Below are 20,833 nucleotides of genomic sequence, written 5' to 3'. Positions count from 1 at the left end.
TTCAGATGCAGTTACAATCTGTGCACACACAAACTAATCACACTGAAAAAAAAAAACAAGATTTCATGAAAGATGTATTTAACTGACAATTTCACAAAGTCTTTTTGTTTGCTTTCTCGAGTCTTCCTTTTTTTTTCAATATGTTGTACCTCTTTCTCATGCAATTGGCAAACTGTACACCTCCACTGATTTGAACAAATGGAAGAAAAGCGGAGAGTGACAGCAGCGCGATTGAAGACGACCACGCATATATCGGCCGCATTTGGACATCCCGCGGCTCACGGACATTGAATGTCGTCACCGATTTTGTAAGGACAGTGAGGCTTTTGGAGGATTAGCTCACAAGCCACATCAATCACCCGCATACTTTGTGCCTCATCAATGCCTTGCCAGTGCTTCTTAAAAGAACAAGCTAATTGATTTCAACGATCAAGAGCAGGGGTATCCAAACCCGGTCCTCGGGGGCCACTGACCTGCCTGTTTTAGATGTCTCTCTAGTCCAACACACCTGATTCAAATGATCATCATTCAGAGCTTCCTGATGATCTGCTTATTTGAATCAGGTGTGTTGGAGTGGGGAGACATATAAAACACTCAGGATAGCGGCCCAGAGGACATGCCTGATGGCAGGCACATTGAGTATTGGCCTGCAAACCTGAATTTAGTCAAAAGAACTGCGTTGGATGTGGTTAAATTATTTTGATTCTATTTATTTAATACACAAATTATGATCTCCTTTAAAGTCTGCACACCATGACTCCCCTACTTCACCTACAGGAACTTTTTAAATTTCAACTGTTTTTCATTTTCACAGATTTCAAGCAAATCCGCAAGTCTCAGAGAAAAAAAAATTCCATCATTTCCAGATAGCCGTCATTGTCAGCATCTGAGGTCTGGACAGGAGAATTTGTCGAAATTAAAAGTGCCGCAGTCTATGCGCTTTACCTGCCAATAGGGTTAGATGTAATTTCACAAACTATTTTCAAACAAATTAAAATAAATCAAAATAAATGTTTAAAGACGATATTCTACTTTTGAAGAAATGAGCATGAATGTGACATTTGGAATGAAAAGTCAGTCTTGTCGGCCTATACACTGGTGCTGCTGCCTTTCATGCCGATGGCATGGGTTCCATTTTTAGCGCATGCTGCAATACCCAGCATAGGCCAGTCCCAAGCCTCGATGAAAAAAAAATGAAAGGATTACATCCGGAAGGACATCCGGCACAATACTATTGCCAAACAAATCAAGAAAGTGACTCGCTGTGGTGACCCCTGATGGGACAAGCTGAAATTCACAACAAACAAGTCTTCGAGGCCTTCAAAGGTTGAATGTGTTTGCCAATGTGCAGGAGGGTCTTGACCAGTGAGCTCTCCCCTCTAACATCCCTGTCTCATTGAATATAGAAGCCTGTTTGGTTACAACAGCACAGCAGTGTGCTGCCTACACAGAGCTTACGAATCAGTAGGCTTCTTCCAGCCTTTGTCCATCTCTCGGCTAAAACAAGTGTCTCAGCTCAGCAATACATAGAAGAATACAGCGACACTAAATCTGCTGTAGGTTTTCTGCATGGATGCACAGGGATGCGTAATATATTGAAACCTGGACGTCATAGATGCTATAGTGACAAAGCATGTTGTACGAGCATTTTAAATAAAGAGATTTAAAGAACAGTGAATGGGCAGCAGAGCTTCTTTAAGATCATTACACTTACATCGCAACATGAAGGCTTGTTAATATTAAACTCAAAGACCTGAAGTAGCAGCATCAGATATCTCATTACACCCACATTAAAATATGTAAATCACTCTGTAGTCTGGGATTAAGTAACACAATATTTTAATTTTACTGTATTATCATGTTTAGCAACGTAGAGCTCTAAATCAAGCCTAACTCAATGATTGTGTTTAAGCATTTAAACAATCATTACACCTGGGAACAATTTAAAAATATTAATTATGGTGAGTTCGATTTTTATGCTGATTAAAAGTAAAATTGGCACACTGATTCCAAAATTGCAGTCAAGTTTTTTTTCTAGCACGTAAACCTTTTTCTCCACTGCTTCCCCTCTAGACGAGCAATATTCCACTGACTAGTTGACGAAAGCCAGAAGAGCTTTTTATGATTGGACTCATCTACAGCTACGAGGCAATTTGTTTGTGCAGTCACAAGTGAGACCCAAGCGGGAATCTTAATTTAATTCAATATCAATATGACATCAAAATCATTCAGTTGACATCATATTGATGTTGGATTGGCATCAGATGTCCACTGGGGCAGTGCAGTGAGAGGTGTGTGCAGCTCCCAACAGGTCAGTACAATCTATATCTTCAAACAGAAAGCCAGACTAGTACGAATTAGGAGGATTAGTGCTGGCTTTTATCTTGAGTTTAACCATGTTTTTTTTCAATGCATTTGTTACTTTATATCTTTTTTTTTGACGTGTATTTTTTTTTATTTTTATTCCCAAGTACCTTATTTGCTGTTCGTTCGAAACTTGTTTAATTTGAAAGTACACTTGCTTACTTTTGCTATTATTTTTGTTATTATTATTATTAGTAGCAGTATCAAGAACCATCTTACTAAATTTACTTACTAAATCAGTTGAAAGTAGACATCAGATGCAACAATTTACCTATCTTGTGCTTGCATGTCAACAAACAAACACTTTGAAGTTTTATGATGGCGAGAGTTTCATCTCTGACTCTTTGTATCTACATGTTTTTTTGGGGGGGGGGTTTTGTGCTTTTTTTGAGAGCTCCAAACGGCCCTCTATATGTTATCCCTGCAGTACAAAAAAAAACAAAAACATACGACACAAGACTTACTGGCTGCTTGGACGCGCGCCTTCCGGCTCACCACCAGCCCAAAAGAATTCTGGGCCATGCACTCATAGTCCCCTTCATCTGACGTGTTGTCTGACTTGGTCTTGAGGAAGTGGCCAATGAGGAGCGAGCCATTGATGAAGGTGGTGTGATCCTGGTCCTGAGTTACAAGCATGCTGTTGTGCCTCCATTGTGTTGTGATAGGGGGGATACCATCCACCTGGCAATGGAGCATGAGGGGCTGTTCTTGCACTGCAATGATGTCACTAGGCTCCAGGGTGAAGGAGAGCTCTGCATCACACAACACACCTGGAAGAATACAAGCAAAGATCACAATGCACCCTTTTCAGTTTCCTCAGCAGATTGACAGCAATCACAGTACACGAAAGTTGAGTGTTAGTAGGTACTGATACTTTTTAGTTCATTTCACAAATTCCTGACTTCCTTTTCAATCCGCTTCAGACAAAGACTCCGCCTTGAATGTGTGACTCAGATCTGATTAGATTGTGAAGATGTACATATCGTTGTGGCCTCTGATGATATCTGCATGATCTTATGGTTTGATCATCCATACTGAGAGTCACCCTGGCTTATAAAACAATTGCTGCAACAGTTGTGGCCCCAAGGAATCATCTTCATATCAGACTTTGCATGCAAACAAATAGTGTATGCCCTTGTGGCATATTTGATATGATGGCTCACTACTCACCTCATGAAAGAGACACTTAAAGTGCGCTACATTACCTCCAGGCAAAAGGGAACGCATACGATATATAGACCGCATGTGTGCTCATATGATACAAACGTTCTCCAAGCTATAGTCTGCCTTTCACATGTACTAAAAGAAATGACTGATGGCAAGCACCTATTCATTCAGGGACCTTACGTTTTCTGTTCCATAACAACAAACCACATCCGTGAAATGAGTTTGCACTTTGGGATTTCCTTTATAATAATCTGAGCTGCTCCAACGTTTTCATAATTGCGGGGGTGAGACAACAAGAACTCAGCCTAACCTGACTTGGTCGAGTAAAAGAGGAGCTTAGCTTGGTATCATGTTTCAATTGCTGATGGACTAAGCACTACCAGCCTCTGCCCCAAGGCCTAGGAATCTGGTGGTAGGCGAGGGGGTCGTAAATGGCCGCAGAGGGGGTGGGGTCGAGGGCACAAGGGTCAAAACAGAGAACCTTCATCCATGAAATTTCAGCTGAGAAATCCTTCAGAGTTTGCTTCAGAGAAGGAATTGGCTGAGCATGGTGACCACATAAAGACTTAAATGCAAAGAATAATTTCTTCCTCCTCTTTCTCCATGTGGCCCCCTCTTTTTTTCTCTCAATGAGCACTTTAAGTAAAAGTGAGAGACATCGGTGCTGCCACTTGTGAAAAACAAGGGGGTGGTTGTGGAAATATTTAACCCTTAGTTGGCAGGTGCTGATTCTTTCTGCCAAATGATGCAAACAGTCACAAAACTATATACCTCTTTACTCGCGTGTTTTCAGAATGGAAACAGGCAGCGGGACCAACCAAATGTGAACATCCTGCAGCCAAACCAACATGCAGTGACACATCATGTTAACCAATGCTCACCAAAAGGCACCGGTTGCCCTCAAGGACCACATGCCTGTTCTATGACGCTCTCACCAGTAATGGGACATTGTGATTCCCTAGGAATGTTATAGGTGTGATCATTTGAAAATGTATACAGTTGCTGGGATTTTTAGAACAAATGTTGGATTTTGATATCTATATATGTATTGGTGGTTCTCACAAAGTATGGTCCAGGACTATGACAAGAGCCCAAAAATGAACTTGTTCAAAACCAGGTCAAAATTGTACGTGCTTTAATGCTGGACAGGGGTCACCACAATGTGCAGTTTTTCAAAACTTGCTCTCCACGACATGAACGACTCCCCCATAAAGTTTGACGTAGGTTATTATAATTTGTGCATGAAAGGGTTAAACCAAACTTTCCTCCAATGACTAAAGCTCTTTGGTACTTGGGCACTGAACTCTCAAGTAAAAAAAATATATATATTATTTATACAATTTCACTACCTTCATACAAAACTAAGCAATTAAAAAACTGTTACAAATTGCCAATTCTACAAAGAAAACTAACTCTGAATGGTGATCAATGGCCATCATGTTAGACTTGTTACTTTCTAGGTACGGTAGAAACCATCTAATGATGAGCATTGTATTCACAAAATATGTAATACCTGCAGCTGAAGTGTGCACATTTCAAATCCGGCTGACTCACACACAAGAATACACTGGAGATATGGTGTGTGAAATAGTTTATCCATCGATCTTATGTAACATGCGTTAGCAATAAAACTGGACCCCCCGTGCTACTCATATCTTAGTCATCAAAGAAAAAAAAGACTTACAAAATGTTTTCATCGCGTTTTGCAGGGAAGCCATTGTACTTCCAATGCAACATACTTAAGTAGTTCTTCTGAAACAGGAAGTACAGTCGTAAATTGTCGAAGGTAGCTGGTGGAAACAAATCTCGTGACATGATTTTTTTCTGCTGACATCATTGTGGTGGAACTTGTCTAAACAGTATTGTGTTGCATTGACGTTCTGCCAGTTTATTGCTAATAACCTTTTTGAAACTGATGCATTTTAAGAGTATAAAAGCCTCTTAATTATTGGGTGTGTTGACGTGTCACAAAGAGGAAGTGGTCACGGTGGCTATTTTTCCCGCTCAAATTACATTCACACACAAGCGCCAGCACTAAGCTCAAGTGAGTTGTTGATCTTATCTGTGCAGTTTGAAATAATGTAAGCAGTGAAATTTGGTGAGGGATTGTAAATGGAAGAAAATATTGACTCTCCAAGTGGGTCGTTGTTGGAATATACCACTAGACCATACTTTCTGAAAATCACCCATATCTGTTTCCGACATTGCCAAATCATTGCACGTAATTACTGAGAAATCCATCCATCAGTGTCCAAATCGCTTATCATCAAGAGGGTCGCTGCCGTGCTGGAGGTGCACAGCCTGAACTGGTTGCCAGCCAAAATCATTAACATGAATTAAATGATGAATATTCATACTTTTTAATAACAACATATAACACAATGTCACTTGAGAAAATCAGTTATTTCAACAGCGTGATAACCCTGCTCATGAATCAGTACTCACGAGGTAGCTCTCAATGTGAAAAAGGTTGGTGACTCCAAATGCGGATGGACAAACTGAAGACCCCAAAATAGCATTTGTTAGTCTTGTTTGGAAAATATAATCTTAACATGCAATAAAATGAAATCAGCTACTGAATTTGGCAGTTCACTAAATAATAATCAAATGAGCGTTTCATTTGTTGGCCAGCATAATGCATCATTAACTTGTTAGTGACTGTGGCATGTTGCCAGCCGGGACTGACTCATGCAACTGTGAGCTCTGACCAAGAACAAGGCAAGAGGCAGCGTGAAAAGGTCAGAGGAAATTATTTTGAACAAAGCAGTGAGTCATCCAACCGATCCAGGATGTAATGAAGGTTGTCATCAATAAGTTAAGATCATTACTATTTAAAAAAAAGGAGACGAGCACATGCCTACAGAACTGAAAGTTCGCAGACTTGAATGTGTTTTCCATCTCAGTCAGGGGGAAACATTCTACTTCATTTTCTATGAATACCGATGAGACTCTTGTATTTTGGGATTACAGAGCCAAACCGGAGACAAGTGGCGGCTAAATGTGGCTCATGCAGAGGCTTCCTATTGACAGATTCATCTGGCGCCAAGATACTTAAACTCCTCCACCTGGGGCAGGATCTCCTCCCCGATCTTCGTTCCTACCCTCACCTATGGTCACGAGCTGTGGGTCGCGACCGACAGAACAAGATCTCGGATACAAGCGGCCGAAATGAGTTTCCTCCGCAGGGTGTCTGGGCTCTCCCTTCGAGATAGGGTGAGAAACTCGGCCATCCGGGAGGGACTCAGTGTCGAGCCGCTGCTCCTCCACGTAGAGAAGAGCCAGATGAGGTGGCTCGGGCATCTGCTTAGGATGCCTCCTGGACGCCTCCTTGGTGAGGTGTTCCGGGCATGTCCCACCGGCAGGAGGCCCAGAGGACGACCCAGGGCACGCTGGAGAGACTACGTCTCCTGACTGGCCTGGGAACGCCTGGGCATCCCTCCGGCAGAGCTGGAAGATGTGGCTGGGGAGCGGGAAGTCTGGGCTTCCCTGCTGAAGCTGCTGCCCCCGCGACCCGACCCCGGATAAGCGGCGGATAATGGGTGTATGGATGGAGATTCATCTGGCTGGCTGGCAAAAAGAATTTACTGCAACCAATTACACAACCACTAACACAACTTGAAAAAGAGCCACTGACTGCAGCAAGTCACATCAGGACACAAAGCAGGCCAATTTTTCCTTCATCAGGGATGCCAATCATGGGTCGAATCACATGATAAATTAAGATGATCTTTTTCTTTTTTTTATGTTCCTCATTCAGTATATTATTTTACACTTTTGATTAGATTTGCAGAAGTATAGCACGAAGAATATTCAGTGAAGTACAATTTTTGATACCCAAGGACACTTAAATATTTCTTGATGGGACAGGAAGAATTTTCCAAAAATTTGTAGAAAGGTTTCCAGTATGTGATTAGTATTAGTGCTAAGTTACGTTATACATATTAGTGGACAACGCTTGGAGAATCAAACCTCAAATGCAGCAAACACATTTGGAATGGACGAGCAGACCGTGAGCCAGAAGCGCTTGTCCATGATTGACCTCACAAATCATCGTCCGAGTGAATTTACCAAACTGCCCACGGGCACTTTGATAAATTGTTTTAAAAGTATTCCCATTAGAGCACATTTTATTGCTTCTCTTAACTTTCTTGAAATATCCGCAATGGTGCCCTCATTAAAACGAAATTTAACCTCAAAGACAGAGATACATGTTGAAGAGCTTTAATTTTTTAACTTATTGACTGCATTCGAAAAAAAACAAAAACTGATCTGTGACTGATGTTTCCCAATCCCCAGACAAAGCATGTTATGAATTTATGATTGCAGCCAGGCCTTTGTGGGTCCCTGTGTGACAAATATTCCCTATCCCCTGGTGCCTTTGAGTTTGGGGGCCCTCACATAGACAGAAACTGTCTGTCAGAGTGAACAAAAGGCACACAAAAAGAGAACTTAATAAGGAGGAGCGCCACAGTCTTGACATTTAATATGTACAAATAATCTCCCCAGCAGGATAGAACTAGTGTGTTTTAATCTATTCAAAGAGCATGTCCACATACTACCTAAGAAGACCGACCTGTCAACAAATCCCTTTCATATCCACCCCATGACATTGACCTCATCTCATTCTATAAACTTCAATATATAGAATAGAATGTATTGTCCTTATCTCAAATTGAAAGAATTGGCAATAATTGAAACCTTACCACCCTTCCTTGCCATTTCTACCACACCTTTAAAGACTTTCTTATGTAAAGAGTTTGCTGCCGCTTTTCCTATGAAAGCTCAATTTGCAACATTGCTAATGAGTGGCGACTAATTACTTGGAAAAAGAGAAAATAAAATAAAAATAATCATATATATATATATATATATATATATATATATATATAATACAAACTAAACTCTGTGCTGCTTTGTGGAACGTACGTTGTCACACCAAAACAACCTGCAAACTTTGCCTCACAACGCTGCACGTGGTTGAAGTGCAACTATGCACGAGCGAGTAACCAGCGCAGGGTTCTCTGCACAAATGACACAAGTTGCACTTCTGCTACATTGCGAGGCACTGGTTGCATATTATACAGCACTGCCGCTGTGACCCACCCACGGTCCACAAAGATACTCCACTTGTCTGCAAAGTGCCATCCACGGCCAAAGCACAGACTGTCTGCGGCCAAAGTCCAAGTTCACCATCGCACTCATCTCGGTTTCCAAGCATGCATCAATTCAGCCGCGAAGGAGCATACTAGACCACATCTTAGCAACCGCAACACCGCAATGATGAAAAGAATGATGCCACTTACCCATGCAAGCATTTAGCAGGATACCCAAAAAACATGGAACAAGGCGGCAGCGCCTCTTGGATGCCATTTAAAACGCTCAATTAATCCAGCCCTTGCACAATGCGAAGTTAATCGATGAGGTTAAGAAATATTAGGCTACATGTTCCGACCTACGGGGCTACTGTTTGGTGGCACGCTGGGGTCGAACAAGCTTTCGCCATTCCAACCATCTATCTGGAATCTGTCAGCATCCCTCTCCTCCTCCTTCTCTTCTTCATTCACAACACTGGATCAGGACTATGCTCGCTCTCTCTCTCTCTCTCTCTCTCTCTCTCTCTCTCTCTCTCTCTCTCTCTCTCTCTCTCTCTCTCTCTCTCTCCCTCCCCACACACGCATTCACTGCACGTGTCCACATGGAACAAAAGAGTCGAGTTCATTTCCAAAAGGTTTGTAAATGCCAACAAATAATAACTGTAATATGCAATGCGAAGAAAATACAATAATTAGGTTCAATTCACAAACAGTAGTAATAATTTAAAAAATACTATCACTTCAGAATGTTGTCTTGGAAAAACATCGTCATGATTATTTGGCTATTCAGCTGACACTGACCACATCATCATCTTATGATTTACAAAATATTCCAACATTTTTTGTTACTGGAAACCAACACGCTATTCAGCATAACAAAATACTAATTCTTAGTATTAGATCCTGTGGGAGCGCAAATGATTTTAACTGGTAATAAAAGGCAAATGATTAACTATCGATGTGGGTGAGTTTTGTTCAAAGCTTAAATGGTTCGGCGTGAGTGAATCTCACATAAACAAGGAACTCTCCCGCTCGTTGGGAACAAAGCAGAGCCCGTTCACCAGTACTTCACTGCCCTCTAGTGGAATGTACTTAAAATGCAAATACTGCCTTAAAAAAAGACTCGACTTTAAACCTACTTTTATACTGCATTTAGTTTTAATAGCCACTGTCAGAGAGGTATAATTTTACCAATGATAATTACTGTTGTATTATTGAATTATAGAGCTTCCCACTGGGAAGTTTCTATTTTGTTACCTCACACGTATGGTGTTAGATTTGTGTCCTAATTACATGAGTCTAATGGGAAATGTGTTGCACAAAAACATACTTTAAGTATGTTTTATGTTTTGTGTGTAGAAAACATTTTATTCTGAGCGTGTGGACATTTCCCTTTTTTTTTACACACGAAACATTCTTGAATGTACAAAACACACCCTTGCTTTTTATTCCCATTACACCTACATAATTGTGGCACAAATCTAACCCCAAAGGGATCGCCGATCCTTGTTAATTTAAGAAAGAATCCCTTAAATTCCAAATGGATATCTAAGTAATTTACATGCCTCAAGGCACATAAGGAATTGTCTTAAATGCAAACAGGAGAATATGCCATTTGACACAAGTTGAACAACTGTGTCTTTCTAGTAATGTTTTAGTTCACTACGAGCCACTTTTGGCCTATTATTGCAACGGGAAGCTACAGCACTATCCAATGTGTCATTCACTTGTTGGAAACACTGATAAATTGCAAGTGTCCTTTTCATATTTAACCTTACCTGTGACATGCTGTGTGGGTCTTCTCCAGTACACAACACAATACCCCAAGGTGCAGTCGCTCACATTTGAAAAAGCAGTTCAGATATTTAAAAAAAGCTTTATGAAATCAATTATAAAGCCAATATCCATTTGGAAATGTTGGAATTTTATTTTACTTTATTTTATTGAATGTGAATCCTATTTAATTTTGCTTGCCTTGGACATGTAGGAACTTTTATTGTTTAAAATGATGTCTTTTTTTAAACACCCTGTAAACACATGTCAAGATTATAGTGCATTTTGTGTTCATCCTTAAATTTGACCAGAAAGCTGATAATCACCAACCTTTCTTGAGTATTATACATATACTGAGGTTGAAATTGAAGGGATCATCCAGCCAGGATGGTCCATTTTTTTTTTTTCAAAGTCCAACTTTTCACCAAGGTACGATAATCGGCCTTCTCGTGAAGTTAGCTATCTGACATTGACACCCCCGAAGCGCCCCCGGCTAAAAGCACACGCCACTCCACGATGTGGAACAAAGAAGCCCACTTCTGGAGTTCGATGAGTTCCTTATCTGAAATAAAATTGTATTTCATTGAAATAGAGGGATGGGATTAGTACTGATGTCATTGTACATGCAAACCAGTGCAAATGTTAAAGTCAATCAAGTATACATTTGATTAAGTATTGAATCAAATGAATGTTTGCCCCAATTTTGCTATTTGGTGATGCAATTCTGGATTGTTCTCCAAATTCTTGTAATAATTTAGTTTCCCTTGCTTCATGTTCCTCAATTTCAATTTCAACAATTCATTTTCATTTTTGCTAGTCTTTGGCAATGACCTTACAATAGTTCTTATAAATCTATTCTAAATGTCTCTGAACTAACCAGGTCATCATAGAGCTGAGGTATTTATAATGAAAATAATTGAAAAACTGAAACTGCTTACAGTATGTGTGTACGTAGTATATTTAGTAATTTCAATGAGTAATCATGAACAGTTTTCTCTTTGTAATGTTTATCTATGTAGCTATGCTGTAGCTATGCACCCTCACTTGACAGCATTGTGATGTTTTTATCTCTTCAACCTCTTCCTGGCAGAGTTTCCTTCAGCTTTTAAAAGGAAACTAATGATGGACAAACTCTTCTCCATTGGCAGTTTATTTCTACATTGAGTGAGTAGGAAATAATATCTACTTTAAAAGTCCTGTGTTTGAATCTTGCTTCTGACCTTCATAGCATTTGCCAGTTCCCTCCATAATTATATGGGTTTTCTCCCAATTTGCAAAAACAGGACTCCACAGTAAAAATAAATTGATATCCATATATATATATATATATATATATAAAAATATATATATATGTTCTCCCCGTGCCTGCGTGGGTTTTCTCCGGGTACTCCGGTTTCCTCCCACATTCCAAAAACATGCATGGTAGGCCGATTGAACACTCTAAATTGCCCCTAGGTATGAGTGTGAGCGCGGATGGTTGTGCGTCTCTGTGTGCCCTGCAATTGGCTGGCAACCAGTTCAGGGTGTCCCCCGCCTACTGCCCGAAGATAGCTGGGATAGGCTCCAGCACAACCCCCACCACCCCCACCCATCTGCGACGCTAGTGAGGAGAAGCGGTACAGATAATGGATGGATGGATGGATATATGGAGAGAGAGGGAGAGGTAGAGACAGAGAGAGATGTGTGTGTATGTTTATGTGATACAAGTTCCATTTAATTTTATATTAATTTAATTTACATTTTAAATTGAATGAACTTTGAAAAGTAAAATATTCCAAACACTGTCCCTTTAAAGGTGAAATGTCTTCAAACATGCTGACCACGATTGCACAGTACTAATACTTAATTATTACCACTTTGAGATGTCAACTAGTGTAACATACTTTCAAGATCATTTGTTTTATACTGCCAATTCTGCATTGTAAACCAAGTGTGCATGATGTATTTTCTACCAGAAAATATGATGTAGCACCTGTGTGAGCCACAAGGTAGCGTTGTTGTATACACATTACCGTCCTTCAGTCAGCACCTCGTGGTCCCAAAAGTATTCCCTTTTCCTCGGAGATTTTGTGTTATTTAACCTGTGCCACGGCCATTTTAGAGTTATAATATCCAGCCATTGTCTGTACGTAGTTTTATACTCACACCCACTGTCTATTGTCGCACACATACACGCGGAGGTCCATTGAGCCGATGAAAAGCCTCTTTGCCACTCCCCTTTTATGAGTACCTTCATTACTCAGGCAGCGTCTGGAAGCAAGCAGGGATTCCTTACATCGGGCTTCTTTTAAAACGTTCAAAAGATGCTTCCCCCGTCCTTTTGTTGACGTCGTGCGTACATGGTGGCGGCTTGGTTGAGCCGACAGTGCCACAGTGGCATCACCGGTCCGTGTCTCCCCCGTCTCAGCGGCTCGACTGACTGAACACACGGTTGTCTGCAATGAGGAGAATAACGGGCAAGGCGAGGGATGAAACTTTGATCGAGCTGCAGAGCGCCGGAGACGTTCACGCTGGAGGTAGGCCCATTTGTCTGTGCATCTAAGTCGTTTTTTCCTTTATTTTTGGTCTTCATTGGTTTATGTCCAGAAATTATGTCACCCCCGCATGAAAGCAATTATTCACTAAATAAGTCAACAGTGGATAAATATATAAACCGACTTCACAACGCGAAACGCGAAAAGAATCACTGAATAAAATACAACTGAGTGTTTCAAACTTCCAATTGCGTTGTAGTCATTTCGATGCAAACGTGTTACCGAGCCGTCCAAGAGTACTTTGTGATTTCTCTGAACAGTGGCTGCTCTTGATGAAATTATGCAAATAGTCGGAAAATATACCGGATTCGACATTACACTGGTTCCCTGTTTCTATTTATTTATCGTAGGCTTGTGTGTCATTTCAAAACAAACTGTGGGGTCACGGTGCAAGTTGTTTCCATACCAAAACAGTGTTTTTAAATGTATTAAATTAGACATTAGATGTACTTGAAACTAGAGAAAATCTTTTTTGCTATCCATATTTAATGGGATTTCTTCTTCAATGATGGACAGTTGTCAATATATCTTTACTAAACCCCAAACCGCTTTCAATGTGGTTTGAAACAACTTCCACCAGTCCATTAGGGACGTTTTACCCAGCATTACATATGCTTTCAGATTGCTTGTTGCAAAGTAACTGTTTTACCGTTAATTTTGCCCTATCGTTCCATCTAAAATTGTTTTACGATATTAATTTTGTCTCTTGTACCTGTAGGACTAAGCATTCCCAAATAATAACATAAATGTACCCAATAGTTCACAGTGAACCACTATGTCCACAGAAGTGCTGTGTATTTGAGAATTGTTAATGTATTTGTTTTGTTTTTATATTATATAAGCTCAAGGTCTCTGAAGACATAATAATTTCTCAAGAATAACACATGTACCAATATTATACGGCCGCCCTTCAAAAGCTCATTTCATTGGTAATCATCTATTATTTGCTCCCCCAATTTGCTGGTAGACTCACTCAAAAAGTGATTTATTACCTCCCTCAGTAATTTGGATTTCTTATAATGCCTTTATTAGTCCCACAATGGGGAAATTCGAGATTCGAACCCAGGCCTCCTGGGGAGACTGGGTCCTGAACGCGGCGCCTTAGACCACTCGGCCATCCTGGCAGCCACGAGATTCGAACCCAGGCCTCCTGGGGAGACTGGGTCCGGAACGCGGCGCCTTAGACCACTCGGCCATCCTGGCAGAATAATATTCCCTTTATTAGTCCCACAATGGGGAAATTCGAGATTCAAACCCAGGCCTCCTGGGGAGACTGGGTCCGGAACGCGGCGCCTTAGACCACTCGGCCATCCTGGCAGCCAGGATCATGTTCAGATATATATTTTGTTGTGTAAAGAGAAGGCTGGAATGAATAGGTAGATACATCATGCCCCTTTTGATCTGTGTGCCTATGGCACCACTGAGCTAGGAGGGTCAAAGTCATCAGAGCATTTCATGTGTGGGGATGACAAGAAAACCTGAAAAGCTTTTTCCTATTGTTTTGTATTGATTGCACACAATTTGGCATTGACAAATCAGTAAAACTCATGAAAACTGAGGAATGAGCAAGTCACAACTTAATTTCAGTGTCTGTGCATAGCTTTTGATGGGAATGTCGACCTTCCCAACATGGCTGCCATTTAGTCACATCATTAGTTAGCTGTCTTCATATCGATGTACGGACTTAGCATGACGTCACAAACACTAGGAGGGGAAAAAGACCTGCATATGCGATGGGGTGTGCCAAAGATGACCAATTTTTCTAAATAGATGACGAAAATCTCTGTGGCACCAAAGAAACGGTTTCTTATGCACACACACAGAGAATGTGCGCATGCAACATGGGTAAAAAAGCTATGTAGGACAATATTGCGGTCTGTGAGCATTAAGAGGTATATAAAAAAAAAAGGAGCAGGCTTGGAGAATGGGGAGTGAGGAAATTGGCCTATTCGATGAGCGTATTGGCGTGTTTGCATTTGTTGAAATGTGAACCAAGATAGCATTTAGCTGCCAAAGTAGCACAAACACAAGTCACCAGATTGACTAGTGATGTTCAAACTACTTTTATTTTCAGTCGGAGGAGAAGATGGGGCACCTTGTCATTCATGGTAACTGGACTAATTCCTGCAGACACCAAGTACAGTTTGAAAAGGCTGTCATTGTAATTGAAATATAAAAATAAAATTGTATTGTATTATCGCTGGCGTTAGCCTAGTGAACGGTAGTTAGCACGCCACGAGAAACGGGGAAATGCTGCATGCTTAGAGTGCATTATGTTATTGTGCATGTTATCGTCGTTTTGTATTGTTATATTATTATTATTTACTATTTAGTATATAATTACCTCTCGAAACTATATGAGGCTTGTAAGATTAACAAGGATGTAAACGATGAAGTTCTGCCTGCCAAGAACATCTGTAGGAAAACAACTAACATGAGTATTCTTAAAATAGATTTGTTACTCAAAATACGGTTGGTCAAGTTTACTTCACACTTGGTCTTTAAACAAAATAAGGACATGAGTGGCTGTTCTGTTGTCATGTATTTTCAATTCTTATCAGCCCAGTGTTTATAGTATAGTAAATGTGGAGAATTAAAATATGTTGTGGCTAAAGAGGAGACATATTTATCAACTTGAGTAACTTGTAGCGCCGGGATGGCAATTACATGCTTGATCGGCTCCTCTTTTAAAGTGATCAATGTTTTAATTATCAACCAAAATGTTCTTAGATCCCCGTTAAGACAACTTCATCTTGTATCATCTTGTTGGATAAATTTGGTAGAGATCCTCTCGTCACTACAACTACGACGGATTGCGTTGGTAGTATACAAAAGAAAGTGAATAACATGAACAATACTCTCAAATGAATAATCCATGTTACGTTAAATAAACCATTTTATATGTAGTTGTGTATTTAGTTTGTCACTAATCAGAGCGATTGGCACAATTGAAGGAGTTTGGCTGGCTTTTTTTTTGCCTTCCAAACCAAGACCATGTTATAAACTTGTGATCTCGTTCAACACTGCAGCGTTATTTTTAGTTCTGGTTTGACCTCGTGATTGGGTTTGTTTCATGTTAACTAGCAACAGTCTCTGGATTAGCAGTGGGAACAAATAGCAGTCAGGCCCATGCAAAATATGCTGTTTGAACTGCATTAAATATAGACTTGAACTTGTTCCCAAACTCTGAATTGCATTTATCGATGAGTGCCTAATAAAGAGATGTCCGTTTACTTTGGATCTGTTGTGGCTTGATAGACTGCCCATGTTGCGCAGTGGCTTTGTGGAGGCGCTTATCAGAGCAGACCTTCAGCCACATGTGAAAGGGGAGGAAGAAGTCTGTCCTCACTTTCCAAGGGCTCTGTTTTGACAATTGCACGTTGCCCACACCTGCTCAAACATGGATTTATAGACTTGACTGACAGACTAATGGAGTACAGCAAAACCTTGAATGTTGAACACAATCCATTTGGTGAGGAAGCTCCTTTGATAGATATTGTCTCTCGACAAGAACCAATGTTCCTTAGGAAATTATGCAAATTAAATCTCAATGATAAAACCTCACAATGTTCTATTGTTATGTTCTTTGCCCCAACACTGGTACCACGCTGAAGGAGTTTATCCTTAAGATATCGAAACGGAACCATTAATATTGCACATGCGGTTTTTGCATGAGGCCTATTTAGTCAAAATCTGAATTGTACAACTGCAGGGATGTTGGACAGGTTGCATTCTGTAGCAGCGCCCACCTGATCCTGCGGTCACCCCCCACATAAGCAATTTACATGCAATTAATAGTAAATAAATCAATAAATAAAACTGTTTGCTTTTACAATTGTCTTGAATTGATAGATTGTTATAATTAATAATACAATTATTGCATAACATATCCATTATCAGAGCTGCTATTCCCTATCCCAGTTTCGTGCAGCGGGCGTGGTACAACCTTGAACGGGTTGCCAGTCAATTGCAGGGCACACATAGTCGAACATCCATACACGCACACAAACCTAGGGGCGATTTAGGGTGTGCAATCCACCAACCTGAATGTTTTTGGAGCACCCGGAGGAAACCCACGCATCCACAGGGGGACCATGCAAACTCCACACTGGAAGGCCGAAGCCGGAATCCAACCCTGCACCTATGAATTGTGAGGCCATTGTGCTAACCAGCCGCCCACCATGCTGCCTACATAATATGTCACCCAATTTCAAATATAAAATAAAATGTAAAATATTTTAAAGTATAAAATGGATACATCTAATAGATATATGCTCCCTACTATGCATGTGTAAATATTTTTTTTTTGTTCTGATACCCATTCAGTTAGCTACACTGTTACTGTCATGAGAGTAAAATGTTGATCAGCAGATTCAAAGGAGCAATAAACTATATGGACATTACTTTACATTTAAATCTGCCTGTGTGTTCATTCTAAGAGTTAATAGTTATAACTACTTCTAATATAGTAAGAGTGAAGGTGAACTTTTCCCCCCTCGATTTCATGGAGGCGGCAGTGGCAGCCGTAGTATTTGCTAAATGGGTATGTATGTAGACCTAAACAGCCTCTTCGGTGAAAAACCCAGCCTCCCTTGGGAACTCCTGTCCTTTAATCATGATACATTATCTAGTCTTATGAAATACTTTCCCCTTTCAATGATGTTTCATAGCTCTTATTGATTTTTTTAGCATGTGTGTTTCCTTCAAAGCTGATCTCACTCTCCTATCTGCATCCAGATGAAATCACCTCCCAGTTGAAGTAGAAACAGAGCCAAAGGGTTGCCATGGAAACTGCCCCTGTAATTGTATTACCCCAGTGATGGAGGCAGGATACTAAATCGCACATAAAAAGCCATCTCTTTCTTCTCAGTCCCACAGACTGCACAAAAGTATTTTGTGTTTTGATCAAAATATTTATTTTAGAACTAATAGGAGTTTTATTTATATAGCTGATCTCATATGCAATGTTACTCAATGTGCTTCTCACAACCAAAGACACAACACCTACAAGCATTTACAGTTAACTACATTCAGAATTAAAGCAGAGAAAACAAAAGTATCTTGAAAAAATTACCAGAATGGACTATGACTGTCATGACCCGGGTCGGGCATGTCAATGTTTTTGTTATTGTTTTCTTCCCTCCTTCTTGCCATGTGCTTCTGTTATTGTTTTGTCAGCTGTGTTAGCGTTTCCTCTCAGCACTCGTCATCACCAGCCACGCACCTGTTCCCCGTTACCCTCATCAAGCACCTGCTTCCCATCTGCTCCCCTAATGACTCGGACTATTTAAACCTCCCAGACCGACAACGCAGTGTCGGGTCATTTTCGCCTCTGTGTCTCGCTTTGTTGCCGCTCTTCACGGACTTCCACGGCCGCGTTTGTTTCCCTGCCAAGTTCATGCTCTCCGCCCTGGTCTCCTGTCCCTGTCCGCTTGGTTTGTTCCCGTCTCGTTTTGTTCCTTCTTCTTGTGCCCATTCAGTCTTGTTTAGTTTGCCTTGTTATTTTTCACCCTGCCACGTTGTTTGTCCCTGTTTGAGCTTTTCAATAAATCCCCTTTAAGTTACACCTTCCACTGCTTCCTCGCATCTTGGGTCCTCCCCCCTCCTCGCCGCAAGGCGATCCTGACAGAGACGCAATTAAAACAAATTAACAAAAAACTTTAAACACATTTAAATTTAAAGTAAAGAAATAAAAGTAGTAACTAAAAAAAAAAAAAATGTGTACAATTGTTTGGACGGCCTAAATCGTTGGTATGCGGAAAACTAGAAATGTTTTTAATCTGGATTTAAAAGCATTTACACTCAGGGTCTGACTTCACTACTTTGGAAGATTATTCCAATTGTGCGCAGCTTCAACATGTTTACTTTGAACTCTAGGCTCCACTAATTGACCCAAATCGGCAGATCTCAGAGCCCTACTGGGTTTATAGTCAATCAGCATTTCTTTAACGTATTCAGAATCCAAACAATTCAATGATTTACAGTCCAGTCACAGAATTTTTCAATTCTGTCCTACAACTAATTGGGAGCCAATGTAAACTCGTCTCCTTACTCTGCAGTATACCTTTATGGGCCTCAACGTCCCTGGCTTCAGGCGCATTAAACTAACAAAACCAACAAATACGAAGCCCACAAATATTTAACGGATAACTCGGTTACCTCTGTGGAAAAGCAGCATAATTGGGTGAAGAGCTCGTAATGTGATTATAATAGAGCCTAATCTGCATCTGCCAGCATTCCCTGGAAACAGCTGTCGACCTCACGCACATCACGTCTTCAACCACTATCGACTGGCTATTGCTACTCTTGTAGGTTGCGTCCCGCAAAGATACGACAGTGTCTTCTCTTTCTTGGACATGACTTTTTGGATTAGGGATTTATGCACTTGTCAAGAAAACCTCTTGAAAATGCTTTGTGGGAACTGTGCGTGCAATTGCATTGAAAATTCCGTTTTTAATTTAAGTTTTAAAGTTATGTTTAAATGCTGAAATGAAAAACATGTGTGAATAGCTCTTTCTTTCACGAACTAAATAGTTACATTTTAAATTTGATCGTTTGGATTATCTCTTGCTAATTCCCACACGGTTAAGACAGATCCATTTAAACTTCTGTACTAAACTTCCTAACCTCACACATGTACTACAATGTAACACTTGAATTTCTTGCACGTCTGTCATTGTTACCTCTGAGTTAGAGGAAGTGAAATCTGTTCCAAATCAGTATTACTTCTCCTCTTTTGTGATTACACAATGCCAAGATGTGGTTAGTCAAGTGTGAGATGTAACAATTCCTGTCTAAATTTAAAAATGATTCCTGAGTAAGAAAAAAATGCAGTAGTTGTAAAGGAGCTGCACACGATCTCTTATTTGTACTTATACTGTAAAATGAGAATAAAGCAGGTGTGTCGAACATATGGCCCACGGGCCAGATCTGGCCCGCAAGATTTGGTGAAGTATAAAAATGGTTTTGGTTTTATTGGGGGGAAAAAAACATAGCACTATACATAAATGTGTAAATAAATATGACACATGCAACTACTGGTAACACCAGGATAGCATGCAAATAGAGAGAATCTGGGTAATATTGATGCCAATTGTTTTGTTCTAGATCATGATTTCACTGGTCCGGCTTACTCTGTAATAGAGTTGCTAGGTGAATTGTTATGACAATTAGGAATATTAAAATAGCTTAAAAACTTTCCTGTACATTAAATGACTTTAACTGGAAGCTGACCAGCATCATGTAATGGATTGTGTTGTACTCAGAAGATTGACGGTTCCCCATTAGTCTTAATGTTGGCCCTTCTCTTTTTCAAGATGAATTGTTTAGGTTCTTTACTGCAGCCCTGATGTGATTCCCATAGGGGATAAAACACTTCGCTGAACATTCGGTTTTTCTTCTTGTAATTTATCCAAGCTTACCTGAGGCACTATTACGAGCAAGAAATGGTACTGATGTCCACCAGCATTTAAAAACGGGCTTGTTTACTTCCTATTGACAGTATAAGACCAGTTTCTAATACTTTTATCTGCTCCCTTAAGATGGTCCTGCTGTGCTGACTGCGTTCAGGATTAACCTGCACAAAGGTACGGGCAGATTCGAGGCTTAATGTGTTGCCTGTCTGTCCGTCCTTTCATTACTCCCCTCCTCTTGTCTCATTTCATATACTTGCTCCCCTGACGTCAAACTGTGATCATTAGTTTAGCATAACCCTGCTTCTGTTTGGCTGTTATTTCAGCACTGGTATGTGTGCTAATCGCACCCAGAAGTGTATTTGCCTGTTTGCTGTTTCAGCCTCCATGTTGGCCCTCAACTGCAGGTTGTAAAGTGTGCTATGCTCATGGTTCAAGTGTCTCATCTGCACTGATGCATGTACTCGTAATACTCAGGCAATTTGTTAGT

General features: G+C 40.5%; 2 protein-coding genes across 3 annotated transcripts in view; one reads left to right on the top strand and one right to left on the bottom strand.

Moving 5' to 3' along the window:
* igdcc3 (immunoglobulin superfamily, DCC subclass, member 3) overlaps positions 1 to 9,061 on the bottom strand; it is a 72,693-nt gene extending 63,632 nt beyond the window's left edge. The window contains exons 1-2 of the mRNA XM_088296474.1: positions 8,835 to 9,061; positions 2,829 to 3,134 (exon numbers count right to left, since the gene is read on the bottom strand). Coding sequence (XP_088152600.1) covers positions 2,829 to 3,134; positions 8,835 to 8,901 — 373 coding nt within the window. The 5' untranslated portion in view covers positions 8,902 to 9,061. The remainder of the gene's footprint in view (positions 1 to 2,828; positions 3,135 to 8,834) is intronic.
* Positions 9,062 to 12,553: 3,492 nt separating this feature from the next.
* The window catches only part of ano5b (anoctamin 5b), a 33,136-nt gene continuing 24,856 nt past the window's right edge, over positions 12,554 to 20,833 (top strand). Inside the window, exons 1-2 of one of the 2 annotated variants that reach the window (XM_088295398.1) lie at positions 12,554 to 12,913; positions 20,473 to 20,517. In XM_088295398.1, the coding sequence (XP_088151524.1) occupies positions 12,838 to 12,913; positions 20,473 to 20,517 (121 nt within the window). In that variant the 5' untranslated portion in view covers positions 12,554 to 12,837. The remainder of the gene's footprint in view (positions 12,914 to 20,472; positions 20,518 to 20,833) is intronic. The other variant, XM_088295399.1, reaches the window with a different exon arrangement.

Source organism: Idiotropiscis lumnitzeri, chromosome 5 (genome assembly GCF_059441095.1).
Source record: "Idiotropiscis lumnitzeri isolate Australia: NSW breed Sydney's pygmy pipehorse chromosome 5, RoL_Ilum_1.0, whole genome shotgun sequence".
Taxonomy (NCBI): Eukaryota; Metazoa; Chordata; class Actinopteri; order Syngnathiformes; family Syngnathidae; genus Idiotropiscis; species Idiotropiscis lumnitzeri.
This window is presented reverse-complemented; position numbering and strand designations above follow the sequence as displayed.